The sequence below is a fragment of the Hesperophylax consimilis genome, chromosome 20 (assembly GCF_061612785.1).
Source record: "Hesperophylax consimilis isolate HC1 chromosome 20, BYU_Hcon_1.0, whole genome shotgun sequence".
Classification (NCBI taxonomy): domain Eukaryota; kingdom Metazoa; phylum Arthropoda; class Insecta; order Trichoptera; family Limnephilidae; genus Hesperophylax; species Hesperophylax consimilis.
Window position 1 is genome coordinate 22,580,581 of NC_142855.1, and position 22,482 is coordinate 22,603,062.

Here is a 22,482-nt window from a genome sequence, read left to right on the forward strand (position 1 = left end):
GTGGACGTGCGCTGCTCATCATATGCAGAAGTCAAGAGAGCCGCACAAGACAGGGAAGAATGGAAGACGAGATTAGATAAAATTGCTGCAAACCAATCCCAGGATTGAAACCAGAGAGAGAGAATCAAAAGAAGATAGAGTTGTGTGACGGCTAATCCTCTCTGCCTACCCCTACTAGCTAGTTTTATTTTCACATTACGACCTTTGACTTTCTTGTAATATATTTCTCAATGCTATTTTTCTTGTCGTTATATTTTGTTCTATGGATGACATTGACAGATCGCTCTTCTACAAAATCCTTTTGAATTTTGACAGATAAAGTCAGACATTTGACAATAAACTAATTTTAAATCATTTTAATCGAATAATATGTTATCATATTATATGAACTAGTTAAGTGAATAGAAAATTTCGCTTCAAAACGATCAATTTAATGCTAAATTGATGCTATATCTTTAAAGTGAGAATAATTTGTGAAAAATAATGGCGTTGGTAACAGGAGTAGATAAGAGTCAATATACAATAGATTTTATGGAAATTCCTGTTTATAAGTCGTACCACTTCTTAAGACCGGTATGGAGGAAGGAAAGAGTGAGTTAATTAAATATTTATTAATTTTCTCCTATTCCGCCTCACTCTTAATACGCAATATTTCACTTTCAGATAAATGGATTTAGCTTTATTAATTCAAAACATGATTTATTATGTCGGGGGAGACGGAAAAATGCGCACTTTTAATTTTAATTTCGTTTATTAAGTCACTTACGCGATATGTCAATTAGTATGCGGCGCCGCCGAAAGCGACTATATTCATATCAAGAGTTGGATTATATTCATAATATCGTATCATACCTACAAAATATTTCATAGACACTGCTGCCAACCAAAAAAAAATTAGTATTGCCATATAAAATAAATAATATCATCGTGTATAATTAATCCATATTAATATGTAAGTCAATGTATTATTTATAACAAATAATCAACATATAATTAAATAAAATAACCCGAATAACAAACAAATAGAATAAAATGTGATTAAACGTATTCCGTTTAGGTAGTTTAGGTTCGGTTAGGTTAGAACATGGAAAATAGGTATTAGAATTAAATCACAAACAAGTCTATACAAACCTAGCGTAGCCCACATACTATTTGGAAACTGGGATGTAACTCTAAAGGGGACGCGAGCAGGCGTTATTAAAGGGGCATTTTTTGCTATAGAAAATCACAGTTAGATTAGGTTAGGTTATATATATTAATTTAATATTTTCAAGATTTTATTTTCTTTAACTGAATTAGTTCGTAGGTAGGTACTGTACCTAACCCGCGCACTGGCTAGGTAAATAACTAGTTGTATCAGGAATACAATGTCACATTATTTTGTTTCTTTCAAATCTCGTGTGACATATCGCGTAAGTGACTTAATAAACGAAATTAAAATTAAAAGTGCGTATTTTTCCGTCTCCCCCGACATAATAAATCATTTTTTGAATTAATAAAGCTAAATCCATTTATTTGAAAGTGAAATATTGCGTATTTACCGTGAAGCGGAATTCGTAACCTTTACCAAATATTTTATTATATTATTAATAATAACGATATTCAAACAATCTGAATTATTAGACAACATAAAATAAGAAGAATTATTTGGGTGCGACCGACAATTTCTAAAATTCTAGGGTTATTATTTCGGTAAAGGTTACGAATTCCGCTTCACGGTAAATATGGAATGTTTACTTTGAATTAATACTTGAATTTAGTTATATTATTAGTAAAAGTTACTATAAATGTTGGGGAACCTTTAATAACGCCTGCTCGCGTCCCCTTTAGAGTTATATCCCAGTTTTAAAGTAGTTTGTGGGCTACGCTAGGTTTGTATAGACTGGTTTGTGATTTAATTCTTATACGATATTATGAATATAATCCAACTCTTGATATGAACATAGTCGCCGTCGGCTGCGACTATAACGGCGCCGCATACTAATTGACATATAGTGTAAGTGACTTAATAAACGAAATTAAAATTAAAAGTGCGTATTTTTCCGTCTCCCCCGACATAATAAATCATGTTTTGAATTAATAAAGCCAAATCCATTTATTTGAAAGTGAAATATTGCGTATTAAGAGTGAAGCGGAATAAGAGAAAAATAATATTATTTCCCTAATCGCCGCAGTTTTACGCACAGATGAAAATTACGGAAAACTTTTACCTACAACTGCCGTTTTTAGTAAACTTTTACTAAAATTACCCTTTTTTTCTGTCAGAATTTTAATTGTAACTTTCAGAATTACCTTAAGGCTAAATATACAGTTAATGCGCACTTTTTTATTGAAAAACAACTGTTTATCAATTAGATAACAATGAGAAGTAAGTATTACAGTTTTTGATGATGGAAAATAATGCATTTTAGTAGCCATTTCGTAAAAAAACTGATAATTTGATGTTTTTTCTTTATGCCATTTTTTTTATTTATTTATGTTTTAATTTAACTCAAATTGACATCCTAAAACCTATTTATTTTAATCTCAATTGACCTGCCAGTTAAGTATGATACTGTATATTATCCGCCTGTATAAAATGTAAATAAATAATAATAATTTTGAATACATGTAGGATAACGAAAGATTTTTTAAATATTTATGTTGAGGGATCAGTAGGATTTATAGGCCCTGTTAGAAGTTCTACCGAGCCGAACCCTCTGATATGAAAATATCTGGAGTCAGAGAATTATTTTCCCATTTGATCTCTGGTGATTTGACGTGTTGTTCTTGTATTGTTTTGTATTTATTTTGCTTATATAATGCACTTGCATAATGTTGATTGACTAGATGATCATTTGTGGAAAAGTGTGTGGAAGGGTTTAGTTTTTCCTGTGGGGAAGATTTAACCCAGACATAATAACGTATGTACATTCTAGCATCACTTCCATTAATCAAATGCATTGTACATGTAGCTTTGTATTAGTGATCGATGAACCGGTGGATGCAATCTGTTAGCTATAATAGTTCTCATCTATAGTTAGTACATAATAACATAGATCATTGTAGAAATGTATTACATATATTTGTATAGCGCCCTTGAGGTGATTTTGCACAAAAACAGCGCTATACAAATCATCCAAATATTATTTATACTTTTTCCGCCTTTATGTCCGGTTTAAATCTTCCCCACAGGAAAAACTAAACCCTTCCACACACTTTTCCACAATTCCACATTATGCAAGATTAATGCAACATATCAGCGGGTTCGGCTCGGTAGAACTCCTAACAGGACCTATAAATCCTACTGATCCCTCAATATAAATATTTTAAAAATCTTTCGAAATCCTACATGTATTTAAAATTACTGATTTTTGCATTTTTATATATAAATTCTTTGACAGATCTAATACGCCTAAATTTTTAATGAGAGAGCTAGGTATAATGCCAGTAGCCGAAATAACAAATGGTAATATTTTTATAGTCTGAGAATGCCAAATTCTTTTAATTTCATTTCCTAAATCTGTGTATTTTCTTATTTTTTCATTAACAAATTTTTGAATATTACAGGAATTTGGAATAGAATCAATGATATAAGTTATTTATTAAATTTTGTCATGTAAAACTATATCGGGTCTATTATGACTAATCGTTCGGTCTGTTGGTATAGTTTTATCATTATATATTTTATAAAATTCATTTTCTAAAAATGAAGAATTTAGATTTTTTGTTTTTAAGGCAGATTATATGTATGATTTCAGTATGGCTGTAACCACGCTCTGTCCATCCTTCGGTCGGGCTTGCTGTTCCGAGAAGACTCGGTTCGTGTGGAAGTGGCCCTGCTGAGGGGCTGCTTCCCGCCCCCCAACATGCTGGAGGGGTACTCCGTCCCTGAGGCCCTCATCGGGTCGCTGGGAGCTGCAGCATGTCTGGTCGTCACGGGATATGTGGCGAGGCCAATGTGAGATATTGCTTATACTTAAAAATGGTTCTATAACAAAACTGAACATTAAAAATTCTCAAATGTCTTCGCTTCGTTCTTAGGATACATTGTTACATTACTGTTATCGATATGAGACATGAGTGCAACGTTGATCATAACTACCTAATTAAGAGATTAGAGGAAACATTTTGTTGAATTACTATATAAAAAATAGTCAACGCTTTCTTCAGTGGTACCCCAAGGATCTGATTTGGGTCCACTCTTGTTCATACTTTTTGCAAATGATGACGCCAAAGTAATCGACTGCAATCCATTCCAAGACGTGAAGATTTGAAATAAACTCTCTTACTTTACAACGCTTTCGTCATAAACTGTGCAGTAGATAGAGGTATGCCTGATAAACATATATGGAAGAAAAAAATCTCCATCATACGTGGATAGAACCACGCCACTGGATAGAACCTAACGCATCACGAAATACACATTCTGACGCGTTCCAGCAGCACCGTACAGACTAAACAGTTAACAATACACGCACATGCGAGTCAATTCAAATTTTCCTCTTAATTTGAACGTGTGAAGTGTGCAAAATTTGATCAAGAATTATTAAAATTCGGCTTGCGATGGGTTGGTTATTCTCGTGTAGGCAGTCAACCTCTTGTTTCGAAGGTCAAGTGTGTAAAATTTCATCAATCTCGAAATAAAACTGTAGATTTATATGAAAAACAAAGTCACGCTGCCACTATAGACCCTCTTCTCTATACAGGGTGTCCGGGGGTAGATGATGGTAGAAGTAAAATAGATATTCAACTATTTTCAAAAAATTCTTTAACCCTTTATGTGCCGTAAAAAAAGGAAAAATTAAAAAAATATATCGTAATGCTCATATCGAAAATAGAAGTATTTTGAGGTTTTCTAGAAGATGTGGATTCCCCAGATTTCCGCTTGTACTATGAGTTTCAAGACACGTTGTATAGATTAATATTGCAATTAATTCTGTTTATATCATTGAAGAAAAACACATTGCAATAATAAACGAAACATGAAATGAACCCAGGATCTCTTATCTTACCGGGACAGAGGTCTTAAACCACTCGACCATTGGGACCTATTTATTGAGGTGATTTGTTTTTGGGGTATTATGCCGTGTTTCGCTACCGCCTTCTGTAGCCAACGTTTTGGACAGCATTGCAGTGTCCATCATCAGGCAGATATTTAATCTAAGGTTGTGGTGAAGATGCGATACCGTGTTGCCAGCTCCAACCCTCTAAGAGCTGACATTAACCTATAATTTTAGAGTGGTTTTCTGCATTTAGTTCTGGTGTAGCCGTCAATTACCGGATACCAAGAACTACTGAGCTTAGCTCCATCATCTCTATTAATATTTACGGGATTTTTGTGAATTTCGACTGATAAGTTTTGAAACCGGGCATTACTTTGTATTTGTTCCTGAAGTCTTGGTTAGACCCACATCTGCCCTGATGATGGACACTGCAATGCTGTCCGAAACGTTGGCTAAAGAAGGAGATAGCTCAACAGGGCATAATACCCCAAAAACAAATCACTATAAGACTTTTGGCCGTGAAAATCCTAAATCATATTTATTTATTGAGCGTCATATTTCAAATTCAGAATTAACAATATCATCTTGCAACTAATTTCTAATTGTGACTAGAGGTGAGGCGTATTTATCGTACCAAGTAAAAGTACCGGGTATTTCCATGCGATACTTTGTACTTGTGACAGATCTCTAAAATAACTGGTTCCAAAATACTCATGAGTATTTTATACCGGGACTAAATATTTTTAATAGGTACTTTTACCAGGTATTTTTGGTAAGTATTTTTGACAAGTATTTTTAATAGGTATTTTTGATGGGTATTTTTAGTAGGTATTTTTGATGGGTATTTTCAGTAGGTATTTTTGATAGGTATTTTCGATGGATATTTTTGATGGGTATTTTCAGTAGGTATTTTTGATCGGTATTTTGGATGGGTATTTTTGATGGGTATTTTCAGTAGGTATTTTTGATAGGTATTTTCGATGGGTATTTTTGATGGTTATTTTCAGTAGGTATTTTTGTTGGGTATTTTTAGTAGCTATTTTCTTGATGGGTAGTATTTGTGACTGGTATTTGATCTGATATTTAGCGATGGGAAAAATGTGGGGAATTTTTTCGAAACGGAATTCCGTAGCTACCCCCCCCCCCATGGATTTTGAAAAATTATTGTGGGGAATTACATATGATGATTTTGCCTGTGCGGAATTTTTTTCCAGCGAAGTTCTGTAACAACCCCCCCCCATGGATTTCAAAAGTGTGTGGGGAGTACTTATTTTGAAAATATTTCGTGGGGAGTATTCATTTATTTGTAGGGAATAATGTTTTTCGGAAATTCTGTAACAACCCCCCCACCCACGGATTTAAATAATAAAACGGGGAATCAAGCTCCCGTAGAATATTTGTGGGGAATATGTGAGCAGAATTTATGCGAGTTCATTAGAATGACTTATTCTGAATCAATCCTCAGGTCGGTATTAAATACTTTTGAGTATTTTGTCACCGGTATTTTTTTGTACCTGTACCATTGTACCTAGTAACGAAAAGTACTCATAGGACCCACCTCTAATTGTGACCGCTATCTTTTTATTTTTCTTTGTCTTGTTCTGTTTCATGTTTCGCTTAAATTTATTAGTATTATCTTACCTTCAAAATAAGTTAAAAAGAAAAAGTAGTTCCTGAATTCTGTTTATTTTCAGGGGTCTCCGATCTGCCCTGTTGGGGCTGTCCTGTGCAGCCCTGGTGGCCCTGGCCCCCCTGCCCTGGAGGTACAAGAGCCCCTCGGCCCTCCCACACCTGCTTCAGGTGATGAGCGCTCACACACGCAGGTTAAACCACTATTGTATTTAACCAATAAATTGCAAAAGCGATAAATGACAAAACTATGTACAATATTGATAACAAGAAGCAATTAAAATTACCTAATTTAGTTAAAAACTTAACACATATCACAATTTCAGCAATTTTGTTGAATTACAACACTCTCTTAAAGGAATCCCATACAGATCCGTCGCCAGAGTTGTCAGGTTCGCCTTGGGTCTAGTCCATTTGTGAGTACTTTGGATTTGTCCCACCTTTCAATATGTATTTTAGTGTGGCAAGCTGCTACTCCTACGGCCGGCTTGGATCCTGCAAGTGGTGCTTTCACCCCTTTCCTTGCATGTCCTGGACCCAGATTAGTTATTTTATTGTTTGTAGCATGTTCTTCAAGAATGGTTTTGCATTCCATCACCAGCCTGGAGTCGCATCGTATTGCCATTAGGGCTGCCTGGATATCAGAGCATATGCCTATGTTCTTGTTCCTGTACCCGATACGTATGTTCTCCTGTGCACAAGCTAAGATGGCCTCCATCTCAGCTTGAAATACAGTACAATGTGTTCCTAGAGATATACTAAGTTCCTTCTTGGAACCCTGTAAACAGACCACGGCCCCTAATCTCTCAGCTGCAGGTTGTAAGTTAGCACCTCGCAAGAACCAGAAGAACCTCACATGAAATTCTCCAGGACGTAGAATCAATCCCACAATGTCTGGTATTGGTAAGACACCGTTCATAAGCCATCAGCAGTAATACTATATCCCCCCTAGAACTAAGGCTGCAGATACCCAGCATCCCCGAGTGATTGTATTAACTCTAACAGCAGTACTTTTATAGAAAACTAATGGACCCCGGAATACTTTGCTATTGCTAATATCTTTCTGAGGCGTCTCCAACTTCTTCACACAGGATTCATCTTTTGGGATGTTGTGTGAAGTATCTTCGATGCGCATCCTGAATCACCGAACTTAGCAGACCATTGTATACCACAATGCTACTGTAGTGGACATCTACGCCAGTGACATCGACTGTAAATGCCGGCTTCCTCTCAAGGGTACCTTGAGTAAGAATTTGCAAAGAAACACAACTTGCGAATGTCGTCGCACAACTGACTGGTTGGGCCAGTTGTTTGCGTATTTATTGGGTTCGACTTCAACAATTTCTACACGTTAAGCAATTATTCTTATATCTAAACAGAAATATTATAAGGCGTCATAGAGCCCAGAATTAATTACTAAGGTCCCACAGTTTTATCGTGCGAGTAATTCATCCTTGAAATGGCGATATGACACGTGTACGGTATTTTAAATTCTTAGCAAGATTACTCATCGTGCGAGATAAGCCTCAAAGGCTTCGGCATCGTAAAATGTGTGATATCAGAATATTCATTTTCTTAATTATTTAATAATTATTAGGTACATCCATCTGCTGTCCGGTACAGCTACTGTTAATATCTACATTTCATCAACCTTAATCTCATTGTGTTGCCGAGATATTGCGTTAAGTATTCCCCAGGGTCTCCGACTTGTTCTACCATTAAAACCACTCTCTAAATACTCCCGTGGACTACTTTAAGTACGCATGCTGAATTTATATATATTAAGACTAGCTGACATGCGCCCGGCGCAGCTGGGGTTATGCTAGATATATACCATCGCGGACTTCTCAGTAGGCCTTTTTAAAAATACAATTCTTTAGACACTGTAATGTTGTCCGAAACGTTGGCTATAGCTCAACACGGTATAATACCCCAAAAATAAATCACTTTAATACTTTTGGCCGTGAAAATCTCAATTCATATCCAATTCCGTAGTACATTATTTTGAAGTATCTCGTAAGGTTTAGCCAGCATTAGAAATGTAAGCGCCCGAAAATATATTTTTACGACTTGATTACAAAACATCGACTTTTCTCTTCTTCTTCTTCTTCGATGGCGCTACAGCCCATATCGAGCTTTGGCCTCCTGCAACAGTCGCCTCCAACTCCTCCTGTCCTCAGCGGCTGACTTCCAGTTTGTCACCTGGAGAAGCTGTGCTGCATCCCCTCTTACCTCATCTTCCCACCTCAGTCTGGGTCTTCCCACTTTTCTCTTTCCACCTGGGTGACCAGTCAGAATTCTTTTTGGGACGCGTGTATCCGGCATTCTCTGTACATGCCCAGCCCATCTCAGCCTGAGGAGTATTTTTATTCAGTATTTCATCGACTTTTCTCTACTTTCTATAAATATAATATGCATGTTTTATATATGTAAACCTTCCGGAAGAAATTCTCTAAATTATAGTGAAAACCTTATCAAAATCCGTTGCGTAGTTTAAAAGAACTAAGCGCACAAACAGACGGATGCAGATTTCGACTTTTTTATACTATTGAAAGATTAGGTATGAATGACATAATTGCTGGCAGATGGCGCCGAAATCCTTTGCCGCCGGAAAGAGGCGCCAAGCTGTGCATCGCCCTGGGGTCCGCCAGTCAGGCGCTGGTCCGCGCCTGCCCCTGGCTCCAAGAGGACCCACAGGAATGGGACTGGGAACGGGGGCCTCACGTCTTCGATGCCCTGGCTCTGAGGGATGCTAAGGTAACCTCACTTTCCTTACTTATTTATTTAACTTATTAACCACTCAGAACATTAGAACGTCAAAAGACGTAAATATGATAATAGCGGTCAAGACATTAGAACGTCTTTTCACGTAAACGCGCGGGATTTTACAAAAATCGATTTATTTCCATCACTAGTATACGGATTGCCATGATTTAAAAAACAGAGTATCGATAATGAATAACGCTACGCGTCTGTATTCAAGAATATCTATGGAACATAGAGGTGCATTATCTAAGACGATTGAATCTGTCATCTTGTTCGTTCATAATTTATTGCGTTTCTAAATAATTTATTAAAAATATTTTAGTTTGGACGGTTAATATTTTGAAGTGACTAATAGTTTTTAATTATATTTCTTCAATATATAAAGTGTTATTTCTTTATGATACTCAGAAAACAGTACATTTTTCAAAGCTTTGAAATAATTGTAAGCGATTTTTACATATTTTTGACGTTTTCATAAAATGTATATTTAGAAACGCAAATATTTACATATTACAACACAATGCGATAGTGAATTTCATAATCTTTCCAAAACATTTTTTAGAATGAGGCTACGTTTCCCAAAACGTGAGTTATGAAGCTTTTAGCAAAACTCGTAAATAACACAAAAATTATCACGTTTTGACAGTTCTCAAAGGAACACATAGTATATAAATGTCTTTGTCTGAGAGGTTAATTCAAAAGTCTGACTATTATTTGCTTAAATTTCATATGCGGAACTTTGTTTCACCATCAATTTGGGCGGCGGGTATGGGTACCGCCGCCCCGGGAACCATTTATTGGGTAACCAACACTTCAGCCACAGGTCACCCCAAGTAGTTTGCTTCGTTTGGTGACTTAGCAGGGGTGCCCGGGTTCATCGGGTGAATGAATTCAGATCTTGGCGGCGGATGCGCCGGCCCACCAGCTGCGTGGCGGGCCGGATTGGGGAGACCCTTTGACCTCTCCAACTGGTTTCTCATTGTACCGCAGCCGGAGGGATGGATTCATGCGTAATAACCGCCCCTCATACCATTTTCCTTATATTAAAAAACCCTCCACACAGCATTCCCAAAGATAACATAAGCCCTGAGGGAAATTATTTTCGTCAGTGCCTCCTGTGTTTTTTTTATATTTTATATATTAACTCCACACAAGAGGCCCTGAAGAAAATAATTTCCCTCAGGGCCTATGTCATCTTTGGGGATGCTGTGTGGAGGGTCTTTTTGTGGAGAGGAAGGAGTGAACATGGGTCTTGAAGAGTCCCATGTTGTAGGAGGGAGGAAACACAGAGGCCGGCAGTTCGTTCCACAGCCGAGCTGTTGAACTTAGGAACGAATTGTAGAAGCGACCCGTTCTCATGTGACAAGTGCCAACCGTGTACAAATGTTGGGCGCGCGTTTGGCGTGTATCCCGACTACGCACCGGTGCCGAAGGGATCAATGACGCTAGTTCCTCAGAGCATCTTCCATTGTAATACCGATAGAACAAGGACAGCATACCTACCTGACGCCTGTGCTGTAAAGATTGCAGTCCGTTTGTTAAGATTGGGGAATCTATCAAACGGACCGCCCGTTTTTGCACAGAGTCAAGGGTTTTTTCAGGTATTTAGGGGCTCCAGACCAGAGATGGCTGCCAAATTCGACAGTAGGGCGCACTTGCGATTTGTACAGGTTATTTGTGTGGGGTTAATGTAAAAACTACATAAATATATGAAATTCAAATGGGATGTTGAAATACAATGTCAGGCATGTTTAAGAAAGACAGAGCGCACGCTAAATGGGCTAGAACCAAAAGGTACTAAGTCAGTGGCGGGCGACATTGGTTTCCTTTCAATTTTATATAAAAGTCATTTCTAGTACTCTTCTTGATTCTATGTTTGGGATGCTGTGTGGGGGTCTTTTTGAAAAAAAAATAATGAACCAGGGTCCTTAAGGCGCCATCCATGCAACATGTGGGCGCAGCGTCCCAGAGTTTACAAGGCACTGAAGGCTATTTATCAGTGGGGTCGTGCACGAGATGGGCATTTTTGACATCGGTCGATTGCCACTCAAGTTTCCACCTTTCTTCTTGGGTGAGAGGTATTGGAGGAGGTAGTGGGGTGAGAAAAGAAGAAAATTATACAGATATCTCAAAATTTCAGCACTGAAAAAAATTGAAAAAGTCTACCTTTTTAAGTATTTGTTTTACTTTGTCGTGCCATGTCTTCCTCAGGCGTCTTCGATTCATGAGACGCACATCGTTACTGTTAATAAAATTACATTAAGGTGACTTGACTACCATATACAATATTGTTACTGATAAAAATTGACAACATTATGTTGTCTTTAATTCAAATCCATATCTCGTTCCAATGCAGAAATAATGCGTTGAGTCTTCCTCGGGCGTCCCCTTCTTCTTCTACCATTAAAACTACTTTCTAAACACCCTTGACACTAATAAGAACAATCTTTGAAGTTTTCAGCGAAATCGGTCGAGTAGTTTTTGAGTCTATAGGGGACAAACCATAGACATATGAATATTAGTAGACCTGCCCTAAGTGATTAAAAGCGTATTATCCCCACTCCCCATACCGGTTCCATTGGAGCCGGCTGTGCTCGCGTATGGCCTCAAGTGAAATTTGAAAACGTGACGTCATCATTCTTGTGCGAACTATGGTCGAGGCATCATCGGTTCATTTTACGAAATAACACGGCAAAATGTTGACTTGTGTTATGAAAACTTGTAAAAATAGATGTGAAAAAGAGAATAAACCCAATTGTCGTATTACATTCCATATATAAGCATTATTTTACTTTATTTTAAGCATATTCACATCGTATAATATGAATCAGTTGTTACTATCACATGAAACTTCTGGACGCGAAACACAAAGCTGGTTGGTTGCTGGGAAGTAAATTATGAACATTTATAAAAGTGTCTTAACTAAATACTTAAACGAAATATTAGACTCTGAAAATAGAACCGAATTTTTTTGCCGAATTTGGACTTCGCAAATTTGTTCATAACGTGGCGAGTAATTTGCGCTCCCATGTAAAAATGTCTATTCATTCAAAGCAGATTTTACTTTTAAGAAGTAAATGGTGATATTATAATGCGAGATGCCTATTTACTGTCAGATTGATTTATTGACGAATCACAGTCAGCTTCACTCCCTTCGTTCTTCAACAGTTGATTTTACCCCTCGCCATTATCTTCTCGTCTATTAATTCCTATGTCTGTGGGACAAACAAAGAAATGTTCATATTTATAAATATATAGGGTTTTCCAATAAGAGATGTTATTTTGAATAGCCCGCTATTTCGGTAGATGTTACTTTTGAAGCTGTCATTTTTTGACATTTGACAAGTAGAAACTACGCCATTAATAAAAATGGAACGATACACGCTTCAAAACCGCATTGAAATTATTAAAATTCACTTGAGTGAATCAAATGCAAATCATCTTGAGTGATGAGGCCCATTTCCACCTTGGTGGCTTCGTCAACAAGCAAAATTGTCACATCTGGGGCTCGGAAAACCCAAGAGTTATTGTTGAAAAGCCTTTCTGTCCTCAACGTGTGACTGTTTGGTGCGGTTTATGATCCGACCGAGTCATTGGAGCTTACGTTTTCGAAAATGAGGCTGGAGCAACAGTTACGGTGAATGGATTGCCCTATCGAGAGATAATTAATGATTTTTTATGGCCGGAATTGGATGGTATTGATCTGGACAATGTTTGCTTTCAACAAGACGGCGCTACGTGCCACACAAGCAACGAAACCATTGATCTTTTACGATTGAATATCAAAATAACACCTCTTATTGGAAAACCCTGTAGATATGAAAAATGTCTTATCTTCCATTATTGGACAATCTTGAAATCTGATTTGATGTAATCTTATCTAAGCCTTGCATTACAGATGGTAATCGGCCTGTTAAGGATGTAATCAGCTGTCTAGATACTGTCCGATATGTTCTCCGTAGTACGGTAAAATAAAATTTTTTGCACATCGGATTATGCACAACTCGTTTGCGCTTGCTCGGGAGTCTTGTACTAAAACATAGCTTGTAGCGTGCGGGATATTATTGCTAATATACTATGGGGGTATTTCACTATGTCGGGCTAAATATCTGACTAGCTATCCGTTGGCTGGCTTTAAAGATCAGAATAACTTCGTTATTCAACGGCGACCGTTTCACCATTGTTTCGAGCTTCCGGATAGATAACACTCGAAATAGTCTGGCAACATCGCAAAATGTTTGCAGTTACTCCATCTACTGCCACGGCTGTCATGCGTCACAGTCCGCACATCGCGAAGTGTGCATTTTTTTGGTTATGTTATGTTGATTATCAGGTCATTTTAGATAGATTTGTGTCGAATTAATACATTGTTTCTTATTTTGAACACAATCAAATAATTCAGGATGGATCATACAAGCATTCAAATTCATTCAACAAAATTCGACTCACTTCTCAGCTGTCAAACTCGGAATGTTTTGACGCCATCTTTGATTTGAGGAATAGCGCCTAACGTGAAGTTCGAGCACTGATTAGTCAAATCGAACTTTAACCCGAACGTTAGCGTTATTCAGATATAGTGAAAACGAAAAAAAGACTAATCCGCGGATTAGTGCTTAGTCAGAACATAATCAGAGATAGTGAAATACCCCCTATGTCTCTCTCCCTATATAGAACTGTCCCTCTGACGGTACACTGAGGCGGCCGAACATCCGTTACGCTGCTGACACGGGACGAAACCCGGTCTGCTCGCCTTGGCTATTCCCCTTCCTCAGCTGGCTACCCGTGCCCCGCACGGCCCCCTGAGGACAGCTACAGCCATTGCTAAGCGACCGACTTGAAGGCTACTAGACTCGCTAATGGCGCGCTCGTCTTCTTGGCTACCTGTGCAGCAGGCGCGTTTCATCCATACATATTGTGGATGCTTCACATCCCTTGCATTTTTTGGACTTCTAGCCGTGATCTAATTCTTTTTTGTGATTTTTTTTACAAAACGGCTCTGTAAAAAATCATACAAATATTATTATTATAAGAAATCGTGCATATTATTGTCCCCTTTCTGTGATCTGTAAACCGTATCCAAGAATGCTAGAATTTACGTTCTTTCCGCGCATGCGCACTGAGACCCGCAAGCCAATATCTTCGTCAACTTTATGTCAAGAGTCAGAATAATAGAAGAGTATGTATGAATGTGAATGAGGCAAGGAGTGTTTGCCAAGACCGAGTTGTTTGGCGGTCCGTCCTCTGCCTGTCCCTGTAGAGAAACGGCGTGATGGTTAGTTAGTTGCGCCTAATTAAAGCACTAAAAAAAATTGGTGATTTCTACTTGTTGTTATATGATGTTTGCAAAAAGTCACTAAGCGCAGTTATAATTTCTTTTTTTTTTTACCGTTAATATGAATAAAAGAAAAAAGTTAAATGCCTTAAACATCTCTGAATCAACATTTTGTTACTTAATGACTTCTGGCAGTAAACCCATATTATATCTGTGATTTATTTTCAGAAACTTTATCACCTCTACCTCGTGCTTCAATCGTCATTCCTGCGGCGTGTTGCTATGGCGCACGCTCAACCTGACGCTCTTCAAAGGGACCTGACGGCCGACATGCCGCGCCGCATCGTCTGGATCCACGACCAGCTGCTTCCCGCACTCCGGGCCTGTCTCGTCAACTACCTCACCCCGATCACGCCACCACCCATCTCACCGGAACACCGACCCATCCTACCCAACGGAACCGACGAAGATTGGAAGTTTTCCCAACTTCACAACTCTATAACCGAACTTTCTGCTTTTCTTGAAAACAATGCCAGGCTTTGCTGCGATATTGACCTAAAGATGGAAGGATTCAGATTGAATGAAGCAGATCTGAAGTTGGAAGACTATCAGAGAGGCTTGGAAAGGCTAAAAGAAGGGATTATAAAAGCGGTCGCATCAATAGAAGCTATTACAGAAGAAGTCAATATTCTGTTGCTTCCAGAAGGTGTGAGACGTGAACGAAATAGTGAAAAAGCTAAATCAAACGAAGAATTAGTTGAAAAAAAAGAAGATGAAGTTGTCATCAGGGTCGTTTCAGAAGAAACTGAGATGGAAATCGAAGATCAATGCTTTTATTACGAGAAGAAAGACGACGGGGAGAATATTATTGTTGTTGGAGATATTCCAGGAGGGCCGGGAACGAGGGAGATGGATGCGGCTAAAGCCGTGTTGGGCGAGCTGAGACAGCGGCTGGTGGAGAGGGAGGACGCAATGCGTGCGAGAGAGACGGCGGCTCTCGTCAGGACCATGCCGGAACTGAAGGACAACATGCCGCAGTTCCCCAGGCAGATGCCGGAGAAACAGGACAACCTTCAAGAGAAAGATAATAACACGCTGGAGAAACAGGATAACTTGCCAGAGAAAGAAGACAATATAACAGAATTCTCCAAGCAAATACTAGAGAAAAGTCATAATTTAACAGAGCACTCGAAGCAAATGCTAGAAAAAGAAACCAAATGTGAAAAAGAAGCTAGAAAGTCGATTCCGATGATTACAACAAAATCAAAAGTCGACAGTGATTTTAATACAGCAGAGAAGCTAGCTGAAAATATTCAAGACACTTGTGCAAAAGATGCAAAGCAAGCTAAGGCAAAAGAAATTGTTGAAGAAATAATACAGACTGCTGGAAAGTTGGTCGAAGAAAAACTATCCAATTTGAACAAAAATCGAGAAATTAAAAACTTTAACAAAGAAACTAAGGAGAGTCAAAATTTAATCAATGCCGAAAAGTCAAAAAACTTAAGTTTTATGACCGACCAGTTATTTGAGCATTCTGGTTCTGAAACCGAGGACTCCAGCGAAGGAAGTGGCTTGCTCAAAGACATCAGGAAAGGAAGAGTCAGCAGAAAGAAGAACCACCCGCCTTCTAGAAACGGCAGTTTAAAACTAAAGAAATCTTCTGACGGACTATGGGACCAAGTCGATATCTCTGATGGTGTGAATCAAAAAGATGAAGAAGATAACGGTAGAGCTTTTGGAAGAATGGTTCTTCCTGGTGAAGATGGTAAGAAAGGTAACGGTCGGAGAGGATATCGAGGTGTACACCGACCTGAAGATCCTGACGATAGTTGGCGGCCTTCGCAGCCCAGTTTGGGCGCCGGGCTGGCGATGGCATCGCTGCTGGCGGGGGGACTCAAAGGGGCCCTCGGAAACGAGGATACCTTCACCGGAGAAGGGGAACAGGAGCCCGACTCGGGGAATGAGGAATAGAAGTTTCTAGTCAGAGTAATGGATAAGGACTCGTGGGGTGAGGCTTGCAGGCCAGATCGGAAGAGACTGGTTGAGGGAGACTCTGGCACCGCTGAGGAGTGATGGATTCAATCACTCCGTGACACGCTGATCCCCAGATTCCTAACCAACCCTCATACCTTTTTCCTTCGCAGAACTTCCACGTCAAAGATGACACAGTCTCTGACGGGAATTATTTTCCTATTTTTTTAACATTATGCTAATGTTAAGAAAAACATGCTTTTTAAGGATAAAATCATTTTAGAAAAATTGTCTTACATTGTCTCATATCAACGATAGATTCATGGGATTTAAACTACATAAGTAGTTTGTATGTCGATGGCTTTTAGCGCAGATGTGTTAAGTGCAAACCCATCAGGCCTCTGGCATGTTCCGTCAGAATTTGGGTGTTTTTCCTTTTTGAAGTGAAATTCAAATAATTTGAATTTCAAACTTTATTATTAGAAATAAACTTTTAATTATTGAAATATTAAAATGTTGAATGCAAACATAAAAAAGTTTAAAAAATGGCTCACTTTACGTTCCTTAAATGACTCACCTTACGTTTTTTTAAATGGCTCACCTTACATTTTTTAAATAGCTCACCTTACATTTATCATCTACACGCTGAAAAAAAAATACTGATAACGTATAAAAAAATTATTTATTTAAAAAATGTATTATAAATATTAATCACCTCATTTTTTTGTCGTTTCACATAATGTTTCGTAAAATTTTTTCAAATCACGTTCGGATACTTTGATTTCATAGAGGTGTATATTTTAAGTATTCTGTCGTTAACGTCTAGATTAGGATATAAAGCATGGTGTTTTCTCTTTCTAACACAGCTTAAATAATATTTCTCACCATGACAGTAAGAGGGAATACAAGGATTTAATTAGCAAATAAGCAGGAATAAATTATCCAGAGGCTTTACGTGAGAACAATTACGTGTTTTGTAAAGCATTTATTAAGATTTCTTGCTTTGTAACTAACTAACCATCACACCGTTTCTCCGCAGGGGTAGGCAAAGAGGACGGACCGCCAAACAACTCAGTCTTGGCACACACTCCTTGCCTCATTCACATTCATACATCGTCTCATACATACTCTTCTATTGTTCTGACTCTTGACATGGCCCGACTCGAGTATCTGATTCACTTGATCGTGCCATGTCTTCCTCGGGCGTCCCCGACTTCTGCTACCATTCACATTTGCATTGTATATTCTCCTTACACTCCTTTCTTCGCTCATTCGCTCTACATACCCAAACCATCTAAGCGTCCCTTTCTTGATCTCTTACTCATTACGCTTACATCAGCCTTGCACTCTTTGCGAATCTCCTCATTCCTCACACGATCATACATGGTTTTACCACACATACGCCTCAGGGATCTCATTTCAACAGCATTCAATCTACTTTCATCTTACTTGCTTTAAGCTTACAGATTAATATTCGGAGGTATGATTTTTTGAATAAGAGAGGACGAATCCCAAACCGTATGCCCGGTAACCTCCGTCGCTCACGGCATTTATTTTGTAAACACCGCAGTTTCGATTCCAACTAGTTTCCCCTCACCAGGGCGATACTGAGAGTATCTACCACTGCTGTAACAATGCGCAAATATAAATAAATTAAGCATTTGAGTTGGTATATATTTATATGTAAATAGTTAATTTAACCCCTCCGACATTTCGCGAACTTGAAGCTAAGATGTCTTAACCGAAATGTCAATTTCACGAAAACGTTGTCTTATTACCGCCTCACAATCAAAGCTCTATAAATGAAACATTACTGAACGGAGCCGAATAGTAAAAACTGTTTTAGAAAGGTTACAAAATAGGCTTTCAAATTGTTGTATCATAAATAAATATTAACATTTGTAAATATTTAAATTTAGAATGGAAACATGAAAAATAGGTTAAAAATGACTCACGTCATGTTTTTAGGTGAAAATGGTACTAAAATCACAGATTATGTAAACAAAAATATTTATTCTATTGTATATATGTGTAATAAACACTTTTATCACCTCATTTTTTTATCATTTCATATAAAAATATTTTATAAAAATTTAATATGTGAAGCGCGCGGCGCTACCGGCAGACATTTTGCGCGGATAAAAATTTTGTGTCAATTATGCGACTGTCAGCAGATTCCTGTTTTGTATTTCCATAGACAACTTGGTAGTGATGTGTAGCTTGATCTATAATCGACCTTTTAGTTTTTGTTTGAGGGATGTAACTAAAATAATAACGGAGTAAGAACGATTTCTATGGAGAGACACGCGTTGACGTGTAAACACGCTTATTGTACTTGACTGCTGTCGTATTTTTAACGCATATATCTGCTTACGTTGCTGAGGGGTTAAAAATAAAACACATGTAATTAAAACAAATACTTATATTCAATGAGTAATAAAAAATTATTAAAATAGACCGCCTAATTTATTTATTTCTATGGAACAATAGATTTCAGCTGCCCAGAAAACTACACAAGAGAGGCTCACATCCACTGAAGAGATAACCGATAAAAGTAAGCTCAATTTTACCTTACGTAGCGTGAAATAATTATCAAACAATGAAATTGTTTCTTGAGCAAATAATCAATTTCACTGATCTGGTCTCATGTAAATTAACGACATCTTGTTTCTTTCGTTTATCTCTCGAGTGACCACAATAAATGGAAATATTATAGTCCGGGAGGTAGCGTTGCATTTTAGGTAGTGTTTTTAAGGCGATGAGATACATAGTAATGCAAATTCATGTGTTTTTGGTTTGAAAATTTGTTCGCCTAGAAATGTTTCAGATGCTTTAATTAAATACTGCGAGTAGAATACATCTTGGCATTTGAAATAATCGAGTATTTTTTATACAAGTCTTTTTATAAGCCCAGAAAAAAATAATGTATAGGCCTATGAAAACTGCTTTAATGTTCAAAATCTCCTACTTACGAACCCATTTTCGGTTATGATTTTATTGTATATTGTGGTAAATTAAGTTATTTATAAAATGATCGGAAAAAAATTTAATATTTATGCCTGAACATCCACAAAATAAAATAAAAGGCACTTTTTGGCCATGTTTTTTTCTTGCATAAATCAAAACAGGCGGATGGTGTTAAGCGGGAATTTAAACCTTATCGCCATCTACGTAAGGGTTGTTATTGATAGCGGCTCAATTTAAAATATTACACGACGTAGTGCATCGCGTTAAGCTGATCGATTGTTATCTTTCTTAATTTTTATTTATTTATTTAACGCCCAGAGGGCTTTTACATGTAGGTGGAACAATTTTTATGACAGACAATTTTCAAACATGAGAAAGAAATAATAAAAATAAAATTACATTAAAAAATAATATATGCAAAAAACAAAATTAAAAAGAACAAGAACATGAATTAAAAAATACAGCGATTTGACTGGTTTACAAAAATATAACTTCCATTTAGGAATAGTGTTGAAATAAGTCTTTTACGTAATCCACAAAATTCGCAAAGTTAATATTAAATATATCGACATCACCTAAGTATTGGTTTCCCATAGTGTGAAACCGTTGTATTGGAGAGTTATGTGTGTTGCAGTGGAATAGTGTATTTTGTTGTGTTGTTATTGTAGGTATTCATAAGTTTATATGTTGCAGTCGAATTTAGAATTTTGAATAAAAAAGTTAAGTTGTTTATTTTACGCCTGTCTTCCAATGTGTATATTTTTAGAGTATTTAATAAGAAATGATATTGTAAGTCTTCTAGTGGGATATTTAATTTAAAATTTATAAAACGTAGAAATTTTTTTTGTATTCGCTCAATGTTTATGACTAATAAGTGAACCAAGCGTCAGCTGAAACTGTTTTTTATAAATAGTTCATCGTAGTGAGTTGAAAATATATCATCAGCTGCATCGTGGAGAGGGAATTATGCTTCAGCTGTTTAAAGTAAAGTAAAGTAACAGTACGCCAGCTGTAGGCAGACTGATAGAACCTAAGCGCAAGCCAAAAACTAAGTTTGGTGATCGCGCTTTCGGAGTATCTGGGCCGAAGGCTTGGAATAAACTCCCTCCGGAACTAAGATACATAACAAGTCCAACAGAATTCAGGTCTAAACTAAAAACTTACCCTTTTAAGCTGTCATACCTTTAAATTAAATATACCAATCCTGAGAGAAAGTCCAGTTATATCCAATTATATCCTGTATCTAAATTTCGTTAATAAACAATTAGATAATGTTAATCTCAAGTGACCTACCAGGTAAGTATAGTACTGTATATTATCTCCATAAATAGTTAGTAATTATTTGTACAGCGCCCTTGAGGTGATTTTGCACAAAAACGGCACTATACAAGTCGTCCAATTATTATTACGCCGGATGAAATTTTACTTGGTGATTGTTTACATAATTTATATAAAGTACGAAAACAACAATCAGTTGCGTGTTTAGCGGTGGAACGACCGTCAGCTAATGCAAAATAGGTGAAGATTGTTCGAGCTTCGTTACTATGCTTTTTCCTGTTACGACACATATTTCAAGATAGATACTGGAGCAAGCAGATCTGATACTGGACCCCTCGAGCTATCTGATCCCCTTCCTAAAATTTTGAAGCAGCTTCTGTGTTTCATGTTGCAAAGTAGAAGGGGATTTACGTGTTTCTCTGTCGTACGTGACCAGTATAGGTTGTACTCTTCGATCGAACGAGAAACTGTAGCCTGAAAGATTGCGTGCATTGTTCGAATAATCTCAACCTCTACTGCGTCAGCTGTCGACCTACGTTTAAAATTAAATTAAATTTCATCCTAAATAAACCTTCCAGCCGAGGGTCGATTCACTGATTTGTAGTAGGAGATCAACTCTCAATACCAGAATCAGCCGTCTTACAATGACTTTTTCATTTGCAACGCAACCTCCCGGACAAATATTGTAACACTAAAATTATGTTTGTTAATGAATAAATACATTTAACTTGTTGGCAAGGATGTAAATCACAACATGGCAGTATTTAGCAGCTCATTGGCAGTGGTATTTGGTCACATACACTATATTGGATACATTAAGCACCAAGACGCACTTAAATTTGCAGCTGGCAAAAGGAGTTAGAGTGCCGACACATTATGCTATACACCGTATCGCTCGCCGTAGGTCAGATCAATTAGGGAGCTGCCGTGGTCACGCGGCTGTCAAGGCGACAGATTCCATACAAAGAAATGATATTCCGTGGCAGCTCCCCAATTGATCTGACCCCCTTTCTGAGGAAGATTATAATGTAGTGTGACACTCAACATATAATCTGTATAGACCACACCCAAATAAGCGTTGATGCGTATAGCGTAATGTGTCTTGGGCTTAACTAACGAACTAACTTAATACTTTTTTCATCTTTTTTCGTGGTAAAATCATGTGTGATCGTGGATATTTGCAAAGAATAGGGAAAGCGAAATGTGTAAGATTAAGAAAAGAAAGCTTAGATGGTTTGGGCATGTAGAACAAATGAACGAAGAAAGAAGTGTAAGGAGAACATATGACGCAAATGTGAGTGGTAGAAGAAATCGGGGAACCACGAGGAAGACATGGCACGATCAAGTGAACCAGATACTTGAGTCGGGCCATATCAAGAGTCGGAATAACAGACGAGTGTGTATGAATGTGAATGAGGCAAGGAGTGTGTGCCACCGGTTCGACCTCTCTGCCTACCCCTGATAAGGTAAGTTAGTTAGTTAGTTATCGACACTAGCGACGGGGCGAGCTGCAAATTTAAGTGTGTTAAACTGTATATTTATTATTTTTATCTTTGGAACACAATAAAATTTAAAATTAATACGATAAACAAAACAGCAAAGCAATTGACAATA

General features: G+C 37.6%; 1 protein-coding gene across 1 annotated transcript; it reads left to right on the top strand.

Moving 5' to 3' along the window:
- The first annotated feature begins 315 nt into the window (after positions 1–315).
- LOC149414358 (uncharacterized) lies at positions 316–22,072 on the top strand. Its single transcript, XM_089643777.1, has 5 exons — positions 316–591; positions 3,741–3,940; positions 6,680–6,808; positions 9,200–9,371; positions 14,881–22,072. Exons 1-5 carry the CDS (start codon positions 484–486, stop codon positions 16,621–16,623), a joined length of 2,352 nt encoding a protein of 783 aa, XP_089499903.1. The 5' UTR covers positions 316–483; the 3' UTR covers positions 16,624–22,072.
- The last annotated feature ends 410 nt before the right edge of the window (positions 22,073–22,482 follow it).

Bases quoted from the DNA above. Each gene is read 5' to 3' on its own strand.
- LOC149414358 (XM_089643777.1), top strand. From the start codon at position 484: ATGGCGTTGGTAACAGGAGTAGATAAGAGTCAATATACAATAGATTTT. The intron at 592-3,740 runs GTGAGTTAATTA...GTATGATTTCAG, and splicing joins CGGTATGGAGGAAGGAAAGA to TATGGCTGTAACCACGCTCT. The intron at 9,372-14,880 runs GTAACCTCACTT...ATTTATTTTCAG, and splicing joins TGGCTCTGAGGGATGCTAAG to AAACTTTATCACCTCTACCT.